The sequence below is a fragment of the Ruditapes philippinarum genome, unplaced genomic scaffold (assembly GCF_026571515.1).
Source record: "Ruditapes philippinarum isolate M1 unplaced genomic scaffold, ASM2657151v2 ctg2222_1_1_1_1, whole genome shotgun sequence".
NCBI classification, from domain to species: Eukaryota; Metazoa; Mollusca; class Bivalvia; order Venerida; family Veneridae; genus Ruditapes; species Ruditapes philippinarum.
The window spans coordinates 104,129-130,259 of NW_026863547.1; the positions used below are offsets into that span (position 1 = coordinate 104,129).

At 32.7% G+C, this 26,131-nt stretch overlaps 1 protein-coding gene across 1 annotated transcript in view; it reads left to right on the forward strand.

The window, feature by feature from the left end:
• Nucleotides 1–809: 809 nt before the first annotated feature.
• Nucleotides 810–26,131, forward strand: part of LOC132722444 (uncharacterized) — a 124,368-nt gene continuing 99,046 nt past the window's right edge. Inside the window, exons 1-4 of the mRNA XM_060706954.1 lie at nucleotides 810–884; nucleotides 8,505–8,608; nucleotides 9,634–9,814; nucleotides 21,571–21,718. Of these exons, the coding sequence (XP_060562937.1) occupies nucleotides 8,554–8,608; nucleotides 9,634–9,814; nucleotides 21,571–21,718 (384 nt within the window). The 5' untranslated portion in view covers nucleotides 810–884; nucleotides 8,505–8,553. The remainder of the gene's footprint in view (nucleotides 885–8,504; nucleotides 8,609–9,633; nucleotides 9,815–21,570; nucleotides 21,719–26,131) is intronic.

A 26,131-nucleotide genomic window follows, 5' to 3' on the forward strand; every position in this document is an offset into this window, starting at 1 on the left:
TCTTCTGAGATTTACTGATTATGTTGTGGAAACAAGATAACTTGCTGGAAGCTTAATTTATAATTGTCTTAATATTGTCTTGATTATTGTCTTCATATTGTTTTGATTATTGTCTTCATAACATCATTCTTGATATCATCTTCATATCTTATCCCTAAAATTGATGGTACATGGTTCCAAAAATGGAAGATGTTTAATTTAATTTAATTAACCTTTAGTTTGCTATAGTTGCATCTAAATTGATCCTTGGAATCAGTAAACATCAAGATGGCACACGAGTACCAGCTGACTCTGTCAGTACACATTTTGAAATATTCCCTAAATTCTGTGAATGTTTGGTCCAGATTGAAAAACATGGGAAAGTCCATTTATCATAATAATGCTAAGGGTTGAGAAATTCAGCAAATAAAATGGTGTTACTCATTATATAAGTTAATCTAAATTTCTAAAATTACTTTGTATAATAAATAAAAAACTTTCTTTGTGCTATTTTTTTTTTCTTTTATTTTTCTTTAAAATTTATCAAGGTTGGAGAAATCGAATAATTCTTTTGAATTTACACTATATATGTTATTGTTAGAGGTTGATGGTGGACTTACAACACACATTAGTAATCAATATGCCACAACAGCTGCTGTTTTCATGCAAATGAGTAATCACATTTTAACCTATAAAGGTCATGGTCGTATCTATGTATGTATAAAGAAATATATAATTACTGTTTGAATGCCAGTTGTATGGTGATGATTTCTCTTTTTTTTTCTTTTTTTTTATAACAAGGATTATTTCAAATAAAATAGACAAAAGAAGTGATCTTTTTGCATGAAATAATGCATATGAAATAAACTGAGGTGTCAAGGTCGTTTCTATAGATATTTAAACAGGTAAGTTTGTTATACTCTTTATTGGATCTGAGGCAGTAATTTTGATGAAATTCATGGATGCATAATAAATCAAAAACAACACTTATTATATGCCTCATCATTTATATGAACTATTTCAATTAAGTGAAATGCTACTAAAATCAAAGTACTGAAGTACATATGGGCTGGCTTAACCTACATGTATCTGTTACTTTATTTTTTCACACGACACGACATTGTCTCACACATTATACAAAACATTTGTATGCCTTTTTCAAACAATAAATTAAATGCTTCCAGTTAATACAGTCTGCTTTCAGGAAGTGAAATAGACTGTTGAGAAGTATTATGAATTTGTTGCTAGTATGCTAAATGACCTATGTCATAATTTCTTGAAAAATTGTTATTATATATTGGAGGCTCTACCAATATTATTTAAAATTAAATTTCTAAATTTTGATTGTAATAATAGTATTTTTTTTTAGTCTAATATATTTATTAATCTACTTATTATTTTAAGAAAAACATTTCAAGAAAAACAAACTTAAGAACAAATTACTATCATATTAAGAAAAGGTAAAAAGATTCAAGTAATAAATTACATTTTACGTGCAATTAAAGTGTTTGCAGTGTTTATCACCATATTTCTACTGCATGCCACTATTACACAGTAAGTGCTATTTATTTATATTTTTCATAATTCGGGTGGATTGTAAGTGCTGATTGCAATTTGTAAATTTACTTTCTTTGTTAACTTCATAATATCTTATATTTCAATACATTTTCAAAATTTTCTTGAAAATAAGCATAAATCTGGAGGCATGCTGCTTTAAAAAGCATCTATTTTTCTACAATCAAACTAGGTTGTGACAATTTAATAGGATATAGATAAAAAAAGATAGTTAGCATTGGTTAGATAAAGAATTGGATTTTAACTCGCTACATTGTTGAAGCTTCTAAACGCTTGCAGAAATCATGATCACAAAGTAGAAAAATATCGCTTTTTTTCTTTTCAGCAATTCTAACATTTTTCACTTAATATCTTATGTCAATCAGTGTGAACAGAATGTTTAATAAATCTATATAAGCCGCGTCACGACAAAACCAACGTAATGGGTTTGCAACCAGCATGGATCCAGACCAGCCTGCGCATCCACGCAGTCTGATCAGGATCATGCTGTTCGCTTACAAACCCTATTTCAAGTAGAGAAACTGATAGCGAATAGCATGGATCCTGATCAGACTGCGCGGATGCGCAGGCTTGTCTGGATCCATGCTAGTTGCAAACGCATTACGTTGGTATTGTCATGGCGCGGCTCATAAATTATGTGCATTGCAGCGATCAGCAAAAAGGCGAGATTTTAGCATATTTTAATAATTAACGCCATTTGTCTGGCATAATACAAGAATACAGTATTTAGTGTGGCGCTCCAACACCTTTTATTAAGCCTCACTCTAAGGAATATATGAAGAGACCTTTACTTTGTCAACTTATCTTTAAATACATTTTCAAAATTTTCTTGAAAATTAGCATGAATCTCCAGGCATGCTGCTTTAAAAAGAAGCTTTTAATTTTATACAATCAGGCTAGGTTGTGACAATTTAATAGGATAAGATATAAAAAAATAGGTGGAAGCATTGGGACAGATAAAGAATTTGTAAAAGCTACATTTTTCATGCTTGGCTATAATGTGTTGATACAATTGCTGTCTAGATAATATTGTTACAATGAAATAAAGGAGTCGTGGCCCTTGACGTCAAAATGAGGATTTAAAATGTCATTGATCTAATGTATGCAACATGAGCTAAGTTTATGAAACTATGTACTTAAGATAAAAGTATATACAGAGATTAGAAGTGGAGAAGAAAGTGACATTGTTGATGTTGTGAAATTTTGGATTAATTCTCCGTAAAGTTTGCGTGAATTTCATTGGCAAAAAAATTATGTAATCAGCAAAGTTTAATATTTGAACACTGACTGATAAGTTGGAAATAGAGCAGACAAGGTGCAGTATTATAAATAACACATGGGTTTGTGGGTAGTGAAAATATCATCACGATGAAAATACTATTATCTGAGGTGTTAGGCGAGTAAAATATCATCAATCGTGAAAATGTTACCGGCACCTAACACCTTGGTTAACAGTATTTTCTCTTACCCTCACCTCATGCCTAGGGTAACAGTATTTTCTTAGGGGTGATATTTTTTATGTACCCACAAACCCATGTGTCAGTTATTTTTTTACTCTGAACAAATCATTTGAAAATTTCAACTAAATCTAACTGTAACAAAAAGTAACAACAACTCAACTATCCTAATACCTTACAAGTTGAAAACAACACATGTGACCAGATTTTTATACTGTTAAAAAGTACTGTTAACATTACCCTGTGACAAAACAAATTTCTTTGTCACATGGAACACTTGCTTTAACAATTAGAATAACTCCCAGTGGGCCTATGGGAAATTGACATTACAAAAGAAGTGAGAGGTAATATTATTGCACATGTATATTTATATTCCATCACTTCTAGGAAGCCAGCCTGCTCAGCACAATTGGAAGAGCATTCTACCGTTTTTGTAATCCAGGCAAAACTAGTTTAATTCTCAGGCGAGGCGTAATTTCTCTATGACAAAATGATCACAGACATTAAAATATGGTCATTGCTTATTTTGTTTCTAAACACTGATTTTAAAAAATCATGTAGGACTGGTAGTCAGTACTTTAATTGCGTAGAAGTGAGTAATTACTGGTTAGTTATCCAGTAAAGCTGGTTATGTACATAAACCTCCAAGATATAACCAAATATTATGTTTGTAAGATTGGCATAAAAAAGCAAATAAAAAAATTTCTAAGGAATTTGTTTGTTTATTGCTTTAAGAGCATCAGATGCATCATTATTCGTGACTGGACTCTATTTCATGCAGGCCAATGTAATTTGTGACTGGATTCTATTTCATGCAAGCCAATATAATTCATGACTGGATTGTATTTCATGCAGGCCAATGTAATTCGTGACTGGATTCTATTTCATGCAAGCCAATATAATTCATGACTGGATTCTATTTCATGCAGGCCAACATAATATGTGACTGGATTCTATTTCATGCAAGCCAATATACAATGTAATTCGTGACTGGATTCTATTTCATGCAAGCCAATATAATTCATGACTGGATTCTATTTCATGCAGGCCAACATAATTTGTAACTGGATTCTATTTTATGCAGGCCAACATAATATGTGACTGGATTCTATTTCATGCAAGCCAATATAATTCATGACTAGATTCTATTTCATGCAAGCCAATATAATTCATAACTGGATTCTATTTTATGCAGGCCAATATAATTTGTGACTGGATTCTATTTCATGCAGGCCAACATAATATGTGACTGGATTCTATTTCATGCAGGCCAATATAATATATGACTGGATTCTATTTCATGCAAGCCAATATGATTCATGACTGGATTCTATTTCATGCAGGCCAATATAATTTGTGACTTGATTCTATTTCATGCAAGCCAATATTATTCATGACTGGATTCTATTTCATGCAGGCCAATATAATTCATGACTGGATTCTATTTCATGCAAACCAACATAATTTGTGACTGGATTCTATTTCATGCAAGCCAATATGATTCATGACTGGATTCTATTTCATGCAGGCCAATATAATTCATGACTGGATTCAATTTCATGCAGGTCAACATAATATGTGACTGGATTCTATTTCATGCAAGCCAATATAATTCATGACTGGATTCTTTTTTCATGCAGGTCAATATTACTCATGACTGGATTCCATTTCATGCAGGCCAATATAATTCATGACTGGATTCTATTTCATGCAAGCCAATATAATTCATGACTGGATTCTTTTTCATGCAGGTCAATATTACTCATGACTGGATTCCATTTCATGCAGGCCAATATAATTCATGACTGGATTCTATTTCATGCAGGCCAATATAATTTGTGACTGGATTCTATTTCATGCAGGCCAATATAATATATGACTGTATTCTATTTCATGCAAGCCAATATAATATGTGACTGGATTCTATTTCATGCAAGTCAATATAATTCATGACTGGATTCTATTTCATGCAGGCCAACATAATTTGTGACTGGATTCTATTTCATGCAGGCCAACATAATATGTGACTGGATTCTATTTCATGCAAGCCAATATAATTCATGACTGGATTCTATTTCATGCAAGCCAATATAATTCATGACTGGATTCTATTTCATGCAGGCCATTAAAATTTGTGACTTGACTCTATTTCATGCAGGCCAATATAATTCTTGACTTGAATCTATTTTTTGCAGGCCAATATAATTCGTGTCTGGACAGGCCGATATAGAGCTTCATTCACAAAGGCAAAAAAAAATTCTCAATTGTTTACACTATATTCAAATTGTTGTAACTGACAAATTTCTCAATGATTTAAAAATTTAAAAACCAGAAACATGAAACTATGTGACTTTGTTTTATAAGGTGTTAATCATTATTCAAGGCATTTTCAAACACATGATTTAAACTTTTCTGATATTTAATAGTATGATAGAGGTCAATATACTGACATAATAGCATAAAAAAACCTTTGACGCTTTTATAAAAGAATGTCTTAAAATTTCTTGAGTGGACTCTAGTCATGTATGTAAGTGGACTCTAGTCACATAATATTATGTGAGTGTAGTGTAGTCACAGAGATGAGGTGCAATCTATGGGTTCAAGTCAACAAACTGAACCACTTGGCCGTATATTTCCTGTATATATCTGCTTCTGGCTCTGAATAATGGAGGAAATTTTAGGCTCAATAACTTAAGGTTCCAGGAGGTGAAGGGTCAAGTACTTTAATAATTACCAATATGTTAACCCTGTATCCTGAGTATCTTAAATGGACCTGTCATTATTTAATTCTAGACAAAACCATTCATCATTTCCAGGGAAAAAAAATCAGACTGAACAGCAATCATAGTGTAGATCATGAGCAGACGGCATTTAGTCTGTACTGGTTGCATGGGTAGAATCTGTGACAGACACTTGGAGTATAGACCCCGCCCCTTCTCCCCCCCCCCTGAATATTAAAAACTAAAAGTATTATTTATTGCAAGAATTAGTTTTAAATTATTGCCTATATTAGTATGAGACGGTTAAGTGTCTAACACGTGAACAACTTTGAATAGAATTTCATAACGTTTTAAAAAAGTTGATATTTGAGAGACTTTTTTAAACATTGTCAAATTCATCATCATCATCTTCAGTAATCGCCTCACTCTTCATAGAGCATAATCGCGATGAAGCGGAAAACAAGTTTTATGTTCAAGACATGTGACCAAGTCGTAATAATATGCAAAAATATTTTGACATACGGTTTGCAAGTTAAAAATAGACATAGTGTATACAAGTGCGGATCAAGAAGGGGAGCCACGCACATAGCCCCAAGTGTCTCTGTCAGCAGGCCAAAATTGCTCATTCTAGAAAATGTTTATGTCTTTGTTTTGTAACAAAAGGTTATGACCTTTGGATAACTGGATCTTTGAACTTTTATACTAATAATGTAGATATACACTTCTGTGTAGATTTAATTAAGATAAACTATCCCTCTGTCATTATAGCAGTACATTAGATCTATTTTGTGATAAAAGTGTTTTTAGCTCACCTAACCATTTATATAAAACATTAAGACAATTAAAGAAAGAAAAGGAACAAAAAAGAAAAATCATTTAATGGTAAAACATTTTCAGTAGTTTGTGTTTTTCCCCAATATTTGCATGCAAATTCTTTTAAGGGAATTTTCAAGTATTTGTATTTACAAATATCATACTAGAAATATTGTTTATTGAATTCTTTGAAAGTATGTTTTTTTACATACCATTACTTTTTCTTTCTTCCAAACTTTTTGTATTAGAAACACATACTTAGGATTTAAATATTGGAGTTAAAATAAAAACATATTGCCTTTACAATACTCTAGATGTCAATACCTACTTACTTACTTACAACTGCATATCCTGGAACACTATTGTTATGCAAAGATTTTACTGTTCCTATATTTCCCTACTTTCCCTATGTTTCCCTAATTTTCCCTATATTTCCTGTTCCCCTATATTTCCCTACTTTCCCTATATTTCCCTACTTTCCCTATAATCTTCATTTCTCTATATTTCCCTATTTCCCTACATGTACTTTCCCTATATTTCCCTATTTACCTATATTTCCCTATTTAACTATATTTCCCTACTTTCCCTAAAGGAGCAGAAAAGGATCAGCTAGAATATGAAAATATTTTGAGTTTAGAAACTTTGTTTATAAATTCTTAATTTAAAGAAAAAATTTACCATAATTTTAGGAAATACAACATGTTAATTAATTTTTTTGTTCACATTTTTTATGGACCCATCAACAATTCAAGGGAAAAATTGCTCGAATGATACATAATTTAAGTTATGCTTTGGTATAATTCATATTCTAAGCCATAACTCATATGCTAAGCTATAATCATATTCCAAGCTATACTTCATATACTAAGCTATATTTCAAACTAAGATAAGATGCATAAATGCTAAGCTATAATTGATATGCTATTAGCTATAATTCATATACTAAGGTATATTTCAAATACTAAGCTATTATTAAATACTAAGCTATAAATCATATAGCAAGATATCATGCATATGCAAATAATGCTAAGCTAAAATTGATATGCTGAGCTATAATTGATATGCTAAGCTATAATTCATATACTAAGCTATATTTCAAATACTTAGCTATTATAAAATACTAAGCTATAATTAATATAGCAAGATATCATGCATAATTATGCTAAGCTAAAATACTTATGCTAAGCTTAAATTCTTATGCTAAGCTATAATTCAAATATGAAGATAGGATGAATATGCTAAGCTATAATTCAAATATGAAGATAGGATGAATATGCTAAGCTATAATTCAAATATGAAGATAGGATGAATATGCTAAGCTATAATTCAAATATGAAGATAGGATGAATATGCTAAGCTATAATTCAAATATGAAGATAGGATGAATATGCTAAGCTATAATTCAAATATGAAGATAGGATGAATATGCTAAGCTATAATTCAAATATGAAGATATGATGAATATGCTAAGCTATAATTCAAATATGAAGATAGGATGCATATACTATGATATGGTTTATATGCTGAAGTATAAATTGCAGTTGCTAAACTTATAACAGAGGGGGAGATTTCCCTTACATGATGGAAATATTGTAGTGTTGTCAGATGATTGTTTTATTGTCAGTGTGTTGCCAGATGACTGTACTATTGTTGTAGTGTTGCCAGATGACTGTACTATTGTTGTAGTGTTGCCACATGACTGTACTATTGTTGTAGTGTTGCCAGATGACTGTACTATTGTTGTAGTGTTGCCAGATGACTGTACTATTGTCACTGAGTTTTTTAATAAGATATTATCAGAAATGAAGATATAAGAACCTATATAAAATTGGCATGTAGTTTGACATTGATCATTCTTTTTACAATAGGTGAGCGATCTGTATCCATTTCAGAGTTCTTGTGATTATAACAAATATGTTTTTGTTAAATATTTTATTGTTATTTTTTCTTTTCACTTCAGATGAAGACATAATGGAAGATATATATTTAGAATAAAGGACTGTAAAATCATGGCTGGCTGGCACAGTCTCTCAGGATATTTACAGTACAAGTCAGGATCCAATGGTATGATATATTATTATTGACATAAAGAGATGTTTAGCTGGATTAGTTGGATTGTGGCTGGAAGCGGGGTGGGATGGGGGGGCTGGGGTAAATATTTTGACCATCGCGGATAACTACTTGTTTATATATGAAAATTAAAAATGGCCCGCCTTAATCCACTTCTGATAAGAAAAAGAACATATTTTGTTACAAACTTATTCACTGCCTCATCTTCACTGAATGTACATGTATTTGTACATAAGTATGTTGTATTTGCCTACTGGACATTCCTATGAATTCTAGAAAAACTTGGCAAAATTATTTGATGCTTATTTTTCATGCTACATACAGTAAAACTTCTTTGTGTCAAACTTTAACAGTCATTTAATTGATGTGTTGAAGACTCAAATGAAATAAACTATGAAGCTGCGGTCCCTAATACAGATGAAATAAAGTTGGTATTTTTTTAAGAAAACTGCCAGTTTTTTTTAATGACACTCAATAATATATTCATATTGTGGCCAATTATAGTGTGTAGAATTTCAAACATATTGGGTGCATTCAATGATTGGACACCATTAGATCTATAGCACCGGGAGCGCTCATTATACGTTTAATGATAGGAGTCCATTAGATCTATATATAGCACTGGGTGTGTTTATTATATGTTTTATGAAGGGATACCATGAATATGCCATTTTTGTAACATTTAATAGGTTTGAGTAATTATGCTAATTTCATCTTTTTTGTGTAACTTAACATATTATTTAAATAATATGCCGACCGCCTCCATGGTTGAGGGGTGAGAGTCAATGACTTCTAATCCAGTTACCTCTCTGGCGTGGGTTTGATCCACGGGAGATGCTTTGGTAGTTTAGAGCGGAGGAAGGTAGTCTAGTACTGGTGTAACTCTCCAGGAATGATGTTTAGGAAACTACCCGCCTATATGACTGAAATACTGTTGGAAAAAGGCGTAAAATGAAACAAACAAACAAAATAATATGCCGTTACATGTAACTGTTCATGTGTATAACCATATGTTTCAGCATTTGGTAGACTGATCACACGGAGGAAATATTGGTGTATACTTGAGGAGAGTAAGTGCCAACTTCTCCTCTACCGCAGTGAGGATGATGTACACAAACAACACGGGCCGTCGGATCAGATCGGCATGGAAGGTGCCGCCATCTCCCTCGATCTGGAGCATCAAAATCAATTTGTTATCATGTACGTACAACTTGCTTTACAACCTTATCAACTGTTTATATCAACCTCTATGTTGGAGAGTTAAAGGGACTCCGCTGAGGTTTTTTTTAAAAAAAAAACAGAACTGAAAATTTCTTTTTTTTCAAGATTTATGTACAATTTCATGAAGGTCTGGACTATTAACATGTGTGCTAAATTTCAGATCCTTCACTCATTGTGTTTTTCCAGAATAATCATTGTAATGTGTATTAAATGACATAAAAATGAAAACGCTTTTAACGTAAAACAGGCTAAAAATTATACACAAAATATGTTTCCATTTTTAAAAATAAGTTGATCTTTGCAAGACATTCAAAGTTTTTGTTTTAGGATTATTTATCTCAGTGGAGTTCCTTTAATGTCGCAAACTGTGAATCACTTCTCCCTCACAATGATAGGTTCAAATCCTGACACATTAGACCCCTTAACTCACTCTTAAAGATATACTATGCTCATATTTGATAATTGAAAATATTGATAATTGCCACACAGTATCTTTATTAATATAAAATAAACATGTTTTGACTTTACACAAAGTATATATGTTATATTTCGAATTTTTCACACTATAGAATAGATGGACACAATATGAATATAAATAAATGTCATTCAAAAACTTGCATTTTTTTTTTTTTAAAAAGGACCTGTAATATTAGGAAATACAGCTTCCCATACATAGTTTGTACATTGATTATATTCAGATTAGATATTATCAGTAATTATTCATACATTTCAATAACTTTCTTAGATAAAAATATCTTTCTCAAAGATGAGCATACTTCAAATGGACATGTCCGGACTAAACCTGTCATCATGATTAAGGAAAATTAAAAAAATTAGACTATGGTGGCTGATTTGGTACACTTTGCCTGTTGCGTTGCCGTGTGGCGCGTTGTCGCCCTATCGCTTGGCTTATTATTATATATATACAAATAATTTCCCTCCAATTCGAGCCAAGCGACAATGTGACATAGCAACAACACGACGTTTGACATGCATTATTAGCAACAGGACGACAAGACAAAAGTTTGACAATGTGACGTGTGTCGCTTTGTCGTGCTGTAGCTAGTGATATCATGACGCACAAAAGTGTTCCAAATCAGCCACCATAGCTGAATGACAAGTGCACAAGGTAGAACATTATCAATCAGCCCAGATGTGCTGGCTGACCTTGGTCTTATGTTTTAAAATTTTGGCGTTGAAACTAAGCATAGTAACCAAACAATACCATATATAATAATCTGCCTGTAAATTTGGTATTATCTTTACACATGTAGTAACTAGGTGTTAATAAATTCCTAATCCAAGAGATTTGCATAATCTGTTATTTCCTGCTAATCTTTTGTTTTATATTAATCTATACACTACCTAGTGGTATCACAAAGCAGCATTAAACCATATCATAGATTTTAAGCACATTTACAAAGCCGTTTGACTGTCACCCTTAACTTTTTTTTTATTTTGGGAAAATTGGTTAAAAATAACTAACATTTTTATCAGATGTGATAGTGAATGTGATATTGAGCAGATGTGATATTGAGCAGACTAAATCACCGTTTTGATCAGACAATTTCCACCATTTTGATCAGACAATTTCCACCATTTTGATCACCAAATTTCCATCATTTTGATCAGATAACCACCATTTTGAGCAGACGACCAATTTTTTGAGAAGAGGACCATTATTTTTAGCATACAACTGACATTTTGAGCAGACAACACTTTGAGCATAAAACTGACATTTTGAGCATAAAACTGACATTTTGAGCATAACAATGTCATTTTAAGAAGACAATAATTTGAGCAGCAATATTTACTGGCAATGTGCAACTCTTACATTTGTCAAGGGATTTCAACCAAGCTTGGTCAGAACTATTTTGTCACCTAGTGTCTTAGTTTCCAATTTGATCATTTTTGGCTTATTTTTTTGTTGTTTACTTTTTTCACATTTGTAATTTTGGCAAATAACCTGGCTTTGTGACAGTTTTCTGTCACTTGTTATTTGATTTTGGAAGCTGAATTTCTATCTTTAGTACTAATAAGCCAATAGCATAACTATATATTCTGGACAGATTGTGCCTTGCATTTGTTTTCTTCAAAAACTACATGATCAACTAAAAATGCATTTAAGGAAGGGAAGCAAATCTGTCAACTTAAATTAATTGATATTAATAGTCTCCCTTAGACTAAGATAGACTATATCTGCCTCTTTTACCACCACCAGTTTTACCATGTTTGACTATCATCACCAGTTTTACTATGTTTTTATTATGGGGCTGTGACAACCTGACTTTTTTGTTTTTTGGTTGAATTTGTTGGAAGGATGGTGGAGAGGGGTGCTGGGGGGGGGGGGGGGGGGGGGGCGGGGGTGACTATCGTCACCAAGTGTTAGAATCTAATCTTCATTATTTTAGTCAATTTTATCTCAAAGTTGATTATCTTGAGGCAAATTATAGGCAGAAATAGAGAACAGATGATAAATTAGTTTCCATCAATCATAATCCAGAACAGGAAGTGATAAACTGACATAGAAAGAACATTATTTCTCGTTCTTATGCAAATTTTAAGTGCCATTTTTTGTCCTATTCCAATTATCAAATTGTCTAGGGATAAGATTTTTCCTTGAAAAAAATGTTTATGAGGATAGGTCATGATTTTTCTGTATCAAAGTTATAACCTATATATCTAAGAGGAAATGATATTGTGCTAAGGTTAAAGGGTCTCCTCTGATGTTTTTTGACATGACTGGGAGTGGAAATATTTTTTTGAAGATTTGTGTACCAATTTATAAAGGTCTCGACTAAAAATTAATTTGCAAGTTTTTAAATTATTCCCTTATCCCATTTAAGTTGATTCATTGAATCTATGAATTTTTTTTCAAATTTTAAATTTGTTTTTAAAGTTTTTTTTCTCAGTTGAGCTCCTTTAATATTGCTGTGACAGGATACCAATGGATGTGACATTTCTTGTACTTGTACAGATTATGTTCCGGGAACGTGAACTTTGGTTTTATAGATCATAATCTGGTTTGTGTCTCCTAATATTATATTATAGTGTCAGGAAGTATTTTTTTATGTCTCCCTTTGGGATTTATTCTGTGTAAGTCTGAATTTTTTAGTAAAGCTTCCTGATATATTTGAGATCATTTTGGAAACAAGGGAAATTAATATCCCTGAATCTTTATATAATACAAGACATTGACTGTTTTGTCTGATTTCATTTCCTGTCTGTTGGGGTGGGGGGGTGGGCGGTGGTGGGGGGGTGGGGAAGTTGGGACGGTTGGCAGGAAATTTGATACATTTGATACATTTGGGTAGGCAGCATTCTCGGATGAGGTGTGAACCCTGTTCTTACTAAATTTCTTAAATGGACTTAACCTGCTTTCCTTTTTTGGAAGAGTCTATTATCAAATTTGTGGATGTCAAGATGTCAATCAAAGTTAATATAAACCCTGTAATAATAAAAAAATTCACTTGGTGGTGTTGGTGTTGGTAGTTTTCACTCCGGATCATGGCAGAAAGCCACAGAGCACAGTTCAGCCACCACCTCATTCCTGGGCGGACTGCCAAGCAGTTTACCAGTCCTACTTGCCTTCACTTCTGCTAGGAACTGAAACTTCTGTACATACCACAGAGCAGAGGTACAGTACAAATGATCGTAGAAAAGATTTCATGATCAGTCACAACGAAAAAGACATGTACTGTTCGGGAATCGAACCTGGGTTGCCCGATTCACAGTCAATATCATGAACCGGACAGTAAAACAAACAAATTGTCTGTTTATTTCATGCTTTTTAAGTGATTTTAAGTATTTTTACTGATTTTGCCACGTAACATTGCGCATTCTCCTTTAATATGACGTCATCACATCTGATATCAAATCATCAACTTTGTAATATAGTTCTGTTAAATTTCTCTTATTTTGTTACATTTTTAACGTGATGTATGATGATATGGACTTGCTTTTTCTAAACAAGCAAAATTTACGTATGACAGCATTTGCTTTTGCCTGTTATTCCTTTTAGTTTTGATATTCTTTTCATGCACATTCAGATAAAGTGCAGCTACAGTGAAAATTATATTGTATAAATTTCACTAGTGGTTTATCAGAATATAATCATCTGATATATTACAGTAAAATACTGGAAAGAATGAAATAAAACATAATATCATATATAAAATTACTCTCGGATTTATTGTACCTTTTTTGGGAACATGACCAGCTTTTCTGATAGACTTTTTTTAATGTACAACGATTTTATTCAAATTCAGGATTTTTTTTTTGCATAATTTTAACATCAAATTCCACTGAGGGTTACAAAACAAAATTTTTTCCTAAATATAGTGATAAAGCTGTGTTAGGAAGTTGTTACTGAGGTGTTAGGAAGTTGTTACTGAGTGGTTAGGAAGTTGTTACTGGGGTGTTAGGAAGTTGTTACTGAGTGGTTAGGAAGTTGTTACTGAGGGTGTTAGGAAGTTGTTACTGAGTGGTTAGGAAGTTGTTACTGATATATAAGGAAGTTGTTACTGAGGTGTTAGGAAGTTGTTACTGAGTGGTTAGGAAGTTGTTACTGAGTGGTTAGGAAGTTGTTACTGAGGGTGTTAGGAAGTTGTTACTGAGTGGTTAGGAAGTTGTTACTGATATATAAGGAAGTTGTGACTGAGGTGTTAGGAAGTTGTTATTGATATATAAGGAAGTTGTTACTGAGGTGTTAGGAAGTTGTTACTGATATATAAGGAAGTTGTTACTGCGGTGTTAGGAAGTTGTTACTGATATATAAGGAAGTTGTTACTGAGGTGTTAGGAAGTTGTTACTGATATATAAGGAACAACTGTGTTGTTAGGAAGTTGTAACTGTGTTGTTCAGAAGCTGTCACTGAGGTGTTAGGAAGTTGTGTCAGATGAGGAAGGGTTTTTAAAATTAGGGCATTTTTATCACACATATACATAAAGATAGGAAGGTAAAATGGTTTAAAAACATAAAACATAACATACCATTACAGTCATGTATCTTTATGTCCCTCTAGGGATTTATAATTTTAATTGGTACAAAAGTATTCCTATCAAGAGGAAATAATGATTTGTTCAAAATTACGTAATTACCGAGGAATTTGACTTATTGACAATAGTTGTATCAGAACATGCCAGTAATTGTAGCAGGTTCTCTGTGACATGACCGATTACTACACACTTCCCTATTTTGTCATTTATACTGCTGTGATGACTTGAATCAATACTAGGAACTGTCTGCTACATCAACGGAGAAACTTTCCTCCCTGGTGACTCGACGCGTTGAAATTATTGTATCATGGCATTGTATAATATGTGGTGTTTTGTAATTTGTTCTTTTACGCAATTATTACAAGAGATAAATCAGATGTTCTAGATACAGTTTATATCTCAGCACATTTTCATACCGTTGTGTTGTTTTCTTTGTGGCTAAAAAATTTGGAACTAAATAAAAGAAAATACCGGAAAATATTATGGAAAGAATGAATGACAGGTAATTGTTTTGTTTTGTTATGATTTGTTTTTCATAATGGAAGCCTTTTTTAAGGCTTAAGTTGTTAGAGTTTGTATGTAATGTTTCTTTGTGTGTTTTTCTTTGGTTGAGTTTAACGTTGCACCAACATAGTAAAGATCATACAGTCACTTCTCTGACCCAGGTATACTGATGGTGGATTAATTCCATGCATTATTTTAGGCACATAAACAATGGTAGGATACTACGTCATCGCGCACCTGCTGAATGCTCCCACTTGGACCATTTTTTTGTCGACTCAAAGGTAAAATATAATTTTATTATAAGAAAACGTAAGAGTATTAAAAAATCATGTAGCGCACCAAAGAATGGCTATAGTACTTGAGATAATTGTAAAAAAAGGTTATAGATTTATTGCCTGGTTTAGGTCTGAAAACAGGATAAGTGTTTTTCTCTGAATGCTCCCACTCGGACTTCTCCCGAAACATATATGAAATAAGGTTGAAAACCTTCTTTAAAATTATTTTTAACGTACCGGAACATAAACCGAGTCATGTATACCCATTATTCTATATTAGTTTCAAATGTTTCTATTCAAAAGTCAGTTTTTCTTAATTCTTTTTATAAAAATGGAAAATGCTCCCACTCGTACTCAACTTCAGAGATGCTCCCACTCGGACCTAAATATATACAAATTTTGAAAGCACATTGCTGTCTTAAGATATTACTATTTTTTTCAAAATATCTTTATATTCACATTCATATATTCATATAATCAGTAAGAATTCAATGAAACGGCATTTTCAAAATACGATACTAATATTTAAATTACTAAACAGTCTCGTAAATATGTCTTCTTAGAGGATTAGTATAAGGAAAAAAGTTGTGTTGAAACAATTCCTCGTTTAAAAGAGTCGCTTAAATAAGAAACAAATTGTTTATACATTTTAAAAATATAATAACGTTTTGTTTTGCAGAAAGTATTTGTATTTGTGACCAGTATGGGAAAAGGTATAAACCACATTGCGACGTAAGGAAGCACATGGCAGGACATCTTGGCATGGTCAAGCTGGAGCAAATATTTTAGATACCAACTGTGGATATATCTCATTGAGGAGGAATACTCTAGAAAACACAAGAATAATAGTTCTTTGAAGTCATTGTCTTTTGTTCAGTTTTTTGCGTTTATTTTTGGACAATGTGTCATAAAGGATCAATTTATCTGAAATTTCACTGGAGGATAGATTTTAATAAAGTAAAATACCGCAAACAAGAATGACAACTCTCCAGTTTTGGAGTTATTGCTCTTTGTATTCACTATCATTAGTTTGCAAGGACCATACCTCTAAAGATATTTGAGATATAAACTTAAAACTTTATATTGAACATGTTTAATAGAAGTGAATAGCAGAGCATAAGGACCAGAAGTGTTCACTTAATGCTTCTTTGTTGTTTTTATTTTTTTTCATGGGGGTGTTATTTTTGTCATGATTTACTATGTCTAGGCTATAACTTTTCATTAATTTTCACGAGCATCATTACTTGGAATTTTTACACGTATGTAAGGGTTACTTCCCCTTTGAAATGTACTTCCACCTTATTGCGGGGAATTTGCTGTCTGTGATTCCTCTTGCATTATTGTTATTATTTTAACGTCATTCAAATATCCTGAAATCATTTTTCTATGACTTTACTCATAAATGTAATGCTCAAATGAAGATTTATCAATATTGTATGTTCTGAAAAGCATTATTTGTAAATATAGTACCGAATTTACATTTCATAAAGGGGGGTTATTAGAAATATATTTTCTATTAAGTGTAAGTTGAATCTTTCAAAAGGAAATGAATGCATTATGCATACATGTATATTTTAATGATTACATATAATTTGGACAAGCATTTGCAGTACGTATTTTACATATTCCTTTATATTTGAAAATTGTTTTAGTACCATAAATATTAATACATTTAATTTATAGACAATTTCAATTGGTAACAGCCTGAAATATAACTTACATGATCATTAATTACCAAAATATGGTAAAGACTGTGATAAAGAAATAAGTATGAACTATGTTTTCTTATTTTTTTATCTTTTTATTTAGGTAAAAATACGAACACATGATAACTTTCATACTTAAAATTGTCAAAGTTGTTAATAATTGTGACGCCGTAGTATGGCAGTACATTGACTTTTTAACCAGTTCATAAAAAATGATTTACATGTTGTTCTTTAATAAACTATTCAAATCAACCGATAGATATTGACTTCTTTATGTTCATAAACGTACCATTATGCTGTTTTAAAACCTAAGTCACAAGTTTAACAAACACGCAAACCATTGGGTTTTAAATTATTAACAAGATATTAAAGTCAGCAATTATTGAATAAATGCTGGCCTCTAATATGTGCACGAGTCCAACAGAATCTTAATCCGGTATGGTACTAAACAATGAAAAATAACTTCTTTGTAAAACACCACAATTTTTTAACATCTAAACGAAACTTTATTCTTGAGATCCAAACTGCTCAAAGTCTTATAGTCCCAGCTTGTTGTTTTGAATTATCACTTCGGATGCAACACAAGCCAAGTGCACCTTTTAGTATAGTGATCCTGTCAGTTGAAACTTTGCCATGGCACCTTGTTCCTGCCCAACGACATCATTCTACAGAATCAAAGAAGTGATCTCTGTAAAAAGAATGAAAAGTTAATGTTGCCAAACACAGTAGTTATTGACAAAATGGTGTTAAAATTGTGAGAATAATCCATAAAAGCTAACAAAGCAATGTGCTTTCAAAATGTATAAATTTGGGTCCGAGTGGGAGCATCTTTGAAATCGAGTCCGAGTGGGAGCATTTTCCATTTTCATAAAAAAACCTTTAAAAGACTGACTTTTGAATAGAAATATTTGAAACTAATAAAGAATAATTGGTAAACATGACTCGGTTTATGTTCCGATACGTTAAAAATAATTGTAAAGAAGGTTTTCAACCTTATTTCATATATGTTTCGGGAGAAGTCCGAGTGGGAGCATTCAGAGAAAAACACTTATCCCGTTTTCAGGCCTAAACCAGGCAATAAATCTATCAACTTTATTTACAATTATCTCAAGTACTAAAGCCATTCTTTGGTGCGCTACATGATTTTTTAATACTGTTACGTTTTCTTATAATAAAATTGTATTTTACCTTCGAGTCGACGAAAACATGGTCCAAGTGGGAGCATTTAGCAGGTGCGCGATGACGTAGTATCCTACCATTGATAAAGGCACATGAGTATAGAACCTTACTGCCCGTGGGTGTGCTTAGTCTAAACTGGATACAATGTAATATAGAGTTAAAGGTGACAATAAGTACGTTTTAATGTGCATTATTAAACATGGCAGATTATATGACCTATTAAATGTTATTGTCTTCGCTCACTGATGTTAAGTAAAGATGCAATAGTAAACTCAATGTATAGCTTTATAGCATTGCCTATAATGAGGCTGTTGCCATGGTATCCACTCTTGTTTTCAAATTGGTTGTCTCTTAATATCCGGATATAACGGATATAACAATACAAATTTCCCTGTCCCTCACTACAGTAGCCAGTAATACACCTCTGGAGCCTAGAGGCAATAATACAGCCCTGAAGCCAATATTACAATGCTAGAATACAGCCAATAATACAGCCCTGAAGCAAATGATACACCCCCTGTAGCAAATTATACACCCCCTGAAGCCAATGATATAACCCCTGGAGTCATTAATACACCCCTGGAGTCATTGATGCACCCCCTGGAGCCAATATTACAATGCTTGAACCAATAATACACCCCTGGAGCCAATGAAACACCCCCTGGAGCCAATGATACACCCTCTGGAGCCTATGATACACCCCTGGAAGTAATGATACACCCCCTGGAGCCTATGATACACCCCCTGGAGCCAATGATACACCCCCTGGAGCCAATGATACACCCCCTGGAGCCAGTAATACACCCCCTGGAGTCAAAAATACACCCCTGAAGCCAATAATACACCCCTGAAGCCAATGATACACCCCCTGGTGCCAATGATACACCCCCTTGAGCTAATGATACACCCCCTGGAGCCAATGATACACCCCCTTGAGCTAATGATACACCCCCTGGAGCCTATGATACACCCCTGGAGCCAATGATACACCCCCTGGAGCCAATGATACACCCCCTGGAGCCTATGATACACCCCTGGAGCCAATGATACACCCCCTGGTGCCAATGATACATCCCCCTGGAGCCAATGATACACCCCCTGGAGCCAATGATACACCCCCTTGAGCCAATGATACACCCCCTCGAGCCTATAATACACCCCTTGAGCCAATGATACACCCCTTGAGCCAATGATACAACCCCTGGAGCCAATAATACACCCCCTGGAGCCAATGATACAACCCTGGAGCCAATAATACACCCCTTGAGCCAATAATTCAGTCCTGGAACCAATAATACACCCCTGAAGCCAATAATACAGTCATGGAACTAATAATACACCCCTGAAGCCAATAATACAGTCATGGAACCAATAATACACCCCTGAAGCCAATAATACAGCCCTGACACTTGAGCTGACCCTGGAGCTATTAATATTCCCCTTGAGTTAGTGATTAATTATTCAATTTTTATAAGAGACAGCAATCATATGATTGTTACAAGTCATTTTGCTGTCTTTATTAAAATAATATTGATTATTAATATTGAGTGCTGAAAGACATTTTTATAAACCATAATAACTTCATAAATTGTCTGTTGTGCTTTGAGAGAAAAATAACAACAACAAAATTCTCAAATTTAGGTGTTAAAACATGAATTGTCTGAATTTTTAATATCATGATATTCATAGAAATGTATTTCTCAAAAATATTCATGTGTAGAACAAGCTCCATACAGTAAAGTCACCGGTCTCATATAGCACGAGTTAATAAAATTATATAATACAGCAAAGATTTCTATGTAACCTAATTTAGTCATCTTAAACTTGCATAGATGAAAAACAACAAACTGATTAAAATCAGCTCCCAATAAATGCTATGCATTAGGATCTGACAGGCACCAATAGTAGTTTACCTTCTAGTGACCTTTCATACAGCCAATCATCGAGGAGGTTCCACAATTTTGATAGGAATGGGGTATCTAATTTTAACCACTGGTAAACCAATACTGAGTAGGTAATTTTCATGTTAAGGGGATCAAACATGGCATTGTCCTTATAGCCGGCAGGTTAAAGCTGGCGAAATAATCTTGCCCATTAAAAAACTGGGTCTATTGTTTCCAGTTAATTTGTTTCAAATTGCTTCAAACAAATTCTTTTCTAATACAAAATAACCATTTGTATTACTTCCACGGACAACAATATTTTTATTCTTTGTCTTATTCCTATCTGTTACGGACAGTTAAATTGCATAGCTAAATATAGCTTCTTTGGGAAATCCAAATCACAATAAAGGTGGAACAAATACAGTGGCAATCAGATCTACATGAAAGAAATAACTTAAGTAGATCTGAACTAAAGTCAGATTGAGTAGGCCAATGTATGCACAGTACAGTAGTTTTATGAAAGTAGTCCTTTTGGAACTATTTCCTGATGCGAATGCTGACACATATGATCTTAGGTTTCCGGAAGGTTTCAGAATAGTCAGATAGAACATTAGGATATTGCTTTACAGATTCATTTAACAGACTACTGCTGGCAGCACATGATTCTACCTTTGCTACCAGTGCAGACCTTGCAATATCAGCTCAGCTGGCACATCATGGCCTGCACTGCTCACTATTCAATCAATGCTTATGTTGAAATTTTCCTAAATGTTGAATTTTTTTGTTAAACAAGTAATTTTAAGATATAATTATTATGGTAATGGTTGATTTAGTGTTTTTTATTGCATTTGCTTTTCATGTGTTTCATCTTTTTAACATGTTTTTTTTCAACTATATTTTATTTTTTTGTATGACTGTATTTTTTCTTGCATTATAGTTATAGCATGTATTTTTCATGTGTTTTACTATCTGGTATGTATTTTTCAATTGTTTTATTTTTTTAGCACTTTTTTTCAAGTGTTTTCTTTTTGGCAAGCATTTTTCGTATGTTTTCTTTTTTGGCATAATATTTTTGCATGTATGTGTTGTTTTTTCCATGCAGTTTTAATGTGTTTCATTTTTTGGGCATGTATTTTATCACATATTTTTTATTGTTATTTTATCACATATTTTTTATTGTGGCTATTTCAGTAGTGAGAAGAAAGAGCATGTGTTTACAGCAGAGAACCATGAATCTATGATGATCTGGTTGCTAGGGTTACAAGCTAAGAGAGACCTTCACTCACAGAAACCATTACCTACACAATCAACAACTGATGACAAATATATACATAGTCCTGTAAGTTGTTGTTGTTGTTGTAGCAGATCTAGTCATATTGCATGCTACATTATTAGCCTAAGACAAAAGTTTACATAGTTACTTAATTGCCTGTACAAAACACAAGTTATTTCATCACAGAAAACAGCATGCAACATCATGATATGAGAATTTGACCTTTAATAACAAGGTCATAAAGGTCATAGAAATATAGAAATATAGGTCATGATATGAGAATTTGACCTTAAATAACAAGGTCATCAAGGTCATAGAAATATAGGTCATGATATGAGAATGTGACCTGTAACAACAAGGTCATCAAGGTCATAGAAATGTTATCGGGTCACCTTTCCTATATTGTTAGGTCACCTTTCATATGTTGTCAGGCCACCTTTCCTATGTTGTCAGGTCACCTTTCCTATGTTGTCAGATCACCTTTCATATGTTGTCAGGCCACCTTTCATATGTTGTCAGGCCATCTTTCCTATGTTGTCAGGTCACCTTTCCTATGTTGTCAGATCACCTTTCATATGTTGTCAGGTCACCTCTCCTATTTTGTCAGGCCATCTATCCTATGTTGTCAGGGCACTTTTCCTATGTTGTCGGGTCACCTTTCATTTATTGTCCAGTCACCTTTCCTGGCTTTCCTATATTGTCAGGTAAAATTAGGTTTGATCAGAAAGCTGGAAATTCTGTTTTTTGTTAATTAGTTTTTTGTTGGTTTAACCCAAGAACAAATGAAAAAGATCTGTGTTTAATATAACAACTGCTTGGAATAAAGGAAAAACTCAAAACTTTTCATTAACCTAGAGCTTGCTTTATAAACAACTAGGTTATAATTGGAGGGCAGAATATATTTCCCCAAGAGTAACATTTAAGTAAGTGTAGCACTTAATTAGATAATGTTGATTGAGACAGGACATTTCATTCAATTAATAAACACTAATTGATGAACACTGAATATTGCAATAAGCTTTTAGCTGATTAAAGCAGTCCAAAGAGAAAAATATGTTGCCATAGAAACTTAATGGAATTCGTGTTTCTTTTCAGTCCAATCTAAAACGAAAAGAATTATAATTATTGTTAAATGTATTGATTTTTGGAAGGGTTGCACAGTGGAAAAAATCCGGGTTATAGTATGGTGAATGTGCGGCCGGCGGACAGGCGGGTGTAAAGGTCATATACCTGTTGTCACTGTACGATTTTATGAAGGTGTAAGAAAAAGATGTTATGAATTTCTTATAGAACATTCATTAATTTTCTTGACTGATAATAGACAATATAAATTATTAATATGCTGTCTGGATAATTGAGATAAAATTTTAGCTGCTTCACGATTAGACCAACATAATGCGTTTGCGGCCAGCATGGATCCAGATCAGCATGCGCCTCCGCACAGTCTGATCAGGATCCATGCTGTCCACTTACAAACCCTATTACAAGTAGAGAAACTGATAGTAAGTAAGTAAGTAAGTAAGTAAGTAAGTAACGACTTTATTTAACGAGGCTTACACATTCAGTTTCCCGATCTTCCATGTGGGCCTCAGCATAACATTATTACAATCAGTTTACATGTACACAATATATACACAACATATATACACAAATATTATTAAAATAGATCAATTAAATTGAAGTAATGATTGATAAAGCAAAAAATGATATGATTGTACAACAATACAGAGAAAAAGAGCAATATGTAAAACTAACATAGTACCTGTTTAAAACAATATTTAGTAACTATTTAAAACAATATTCATACTTATAAATACACCATGGAAATTCAAATGTTAATTTACGTGATATTATTATCTAATACATATTGGTTCATGAGTTTTTTTTTAAATATAACTAAAATATATCTATATATATACATAAATTGTTCAATTGGAGTAGGAAATCATCATTTGGCATCATTGAATCATAAATTTTCCTATTGGGAAAATATGGGACAAAAGTAAAAGAAACGATAACAATAGTAATATAGTAATAATAAAATACATATAAGTAATTATACAACAGGAATAAATCAACAATTAGTTTAAGGTGAAAACTGCCATTTGATATAAGCTGATTGAAATTTCCGAAGAGTATCGGAATTTCTTATATGTACTGGTATGTCATTCCATATTTTTGGTCCAGAGTATGCAAATGATTTTCTGAAGAATTCTGTTTTAGGTTTTGGTATAATTAGCTTTGCATTTTGTGCTGATCTGAGGTTTAAGTTGTGCCTTTCATTTACTGTCTGGAATTTATTTTTCATATATGTTGGAAAGTCAGGTTCATTTATTGATTTATACATAAGAATTGACTTTTTGTATATGATTCTTTGGTCAAAAGACATCCAGTTTAATTCTTTGAATAATTCACTTGATGATGTATCAAAATTTTTGTCAAGAAGTATTCTTGCTGCCCTTTTTTGAAATTTAATGACATCAGATAGTAATTCGTTATTGCAGTTTCCCCAAATAGTACAACAGTAGTCCAAGTGAGGCAGTATGTATGCATTAAAAAAAAGTTTTCTTGAATGAAGATTAAGATACTGTTTAAGTCTAAGAAGTAAATACAGCTGTGAGTTGCATTTTTTTATAGTTGACTGGACCTGTGTTTTCCATTTAAGAGTGTTGTCTACATACATTCCATGTAGTTTTTCAGTGTTTGAATATTCTATTTCTTGTTCATTAAGATACAAAGTAGGGGGCTTCATATTATCTGTTTTTGTGCTTTTTATTGATAAATGCATAGCTTTAGATTTCTGAGCATTCAGAACCATTGCATTTTGCATGCACCATGTGTTAACATTCTCAAGATCTTTTTGAAGGTTGTGTTTTACTTCTTGTAAAGTATTGCCAGTAGTTGTCAGAGAAGTGTCATCTGCAAACATATCAGTAATTGATTGTTTGATATGAAATGGTAGATCATTGATGAATATAATGAATAGAAGGGGCCCAAGGACTGAGCCTTGGGGTACACCTGAGACAACTTCCGCTGGTTCAGATAATACACCAGAAACATTTACTTTTTGATACCTTTCTGACAGATAAGATTTAATCCAATTTATAGCTTGTGAAGAGAGATGATAAAAAGGTAGTTTTTCAAGTATTAGGTTATGGTTTACTAAGTCAAATGCCTTAGATAGGTCCAGAAAAAGTGTACCAACAAGTTTGCCATTGTTTAGTGTATTGATCCAGTTATCAACTATATTTGTAAGTGCTGTTTCACAGGAGTGGCTTGTTCTGAAACCGGACTGTGCAGTGAAAAGTAAATTATGATTTTCTAGAAAGCATTTCAAATGGTCTGATACATGCTTTTCAAATATTTTAGAAATAAGTGGAAGTAGTGATATTGGTCTATAGTTATTTTTGTCTGATTTTGACCCTTTTTTGTAGACGGGTATTACCTTTGATTGTTTAAGCTGCGTTGGGAATTTTCCATGTTCTATACTTAGATTTATTACAGAACAGAGAGGTTTACAAATGACGTCTGAGGCTGTTTTTAGGAATTTTGCACTTATGCCATCTAAACCAGTTGCTTTTGTAATATCAAGACTGTCCAACTTTTGTTTGACATAACTTATTTCAACAAAGGGTATTTTGAATTTATTAGAATGATTTAGAGTGTCAGATTTCAGAGAATCATTTAAAGCTGTTTTCATAGAATATGATAATTCATTAATGTTTTCAGCTTTTTTAAATATATTTGCAAAAAAGTTGTTAAAAGTTTCTGCTGTTGATTTGGGTCAGTTATTGGTGAACCATTCTCATCATTTATGTAGTTTGTTTGATGATTTTCTGTTTTGCCAGATTGAATTTTTAAGTTTTTCCATAATTTTCTAGGGTTTTTCTTGTTTGAGTTTATCTCTTGTTCAAAGAAATCTGTTTTTGCTTTATGTGTTAATGTTTTTTACTTGTGATTTCCAGTATTTGAAGTCATGAATATTATTTTTCTTTTTTGCATAGTTCCTTTTTTGTATTGCATCAGCTATATCAACATTAAACCAATCAGCTTGGTTTCTATGTTTTACTCGTTTCTGCTTGTATGGAGCATGCTTATCTAAAGTTTGTAAAAATAATTTGTTAAATGTATCTAAAGCATCATCTGGATCACTAAACATGTCAATGAGAGACCATGGCTGCTCTGACAATTCATGTACGAAATTTTCTGCATTAAAGTTCTTTAAGTACCTATATTTTATAGTGGCATGCATTGGACCTTTGTTAACAGTTTTACTTGTTCGTCGTGTGAAAAATATAGGATAATGGTCACTTATAGAGAGTATAGGGACTGCAGTGTAGGATACATTATGTGGCTGGTTACTGTAAATGTGGTCAATAGTGGTTGAAGTCAATGGTGTGACTCTTGTAGGATGTGTTATAAGATGAGAAAGGTTAAATGTGTTAATAATATTATTCCACCTTGTATTATTTGAGCAAT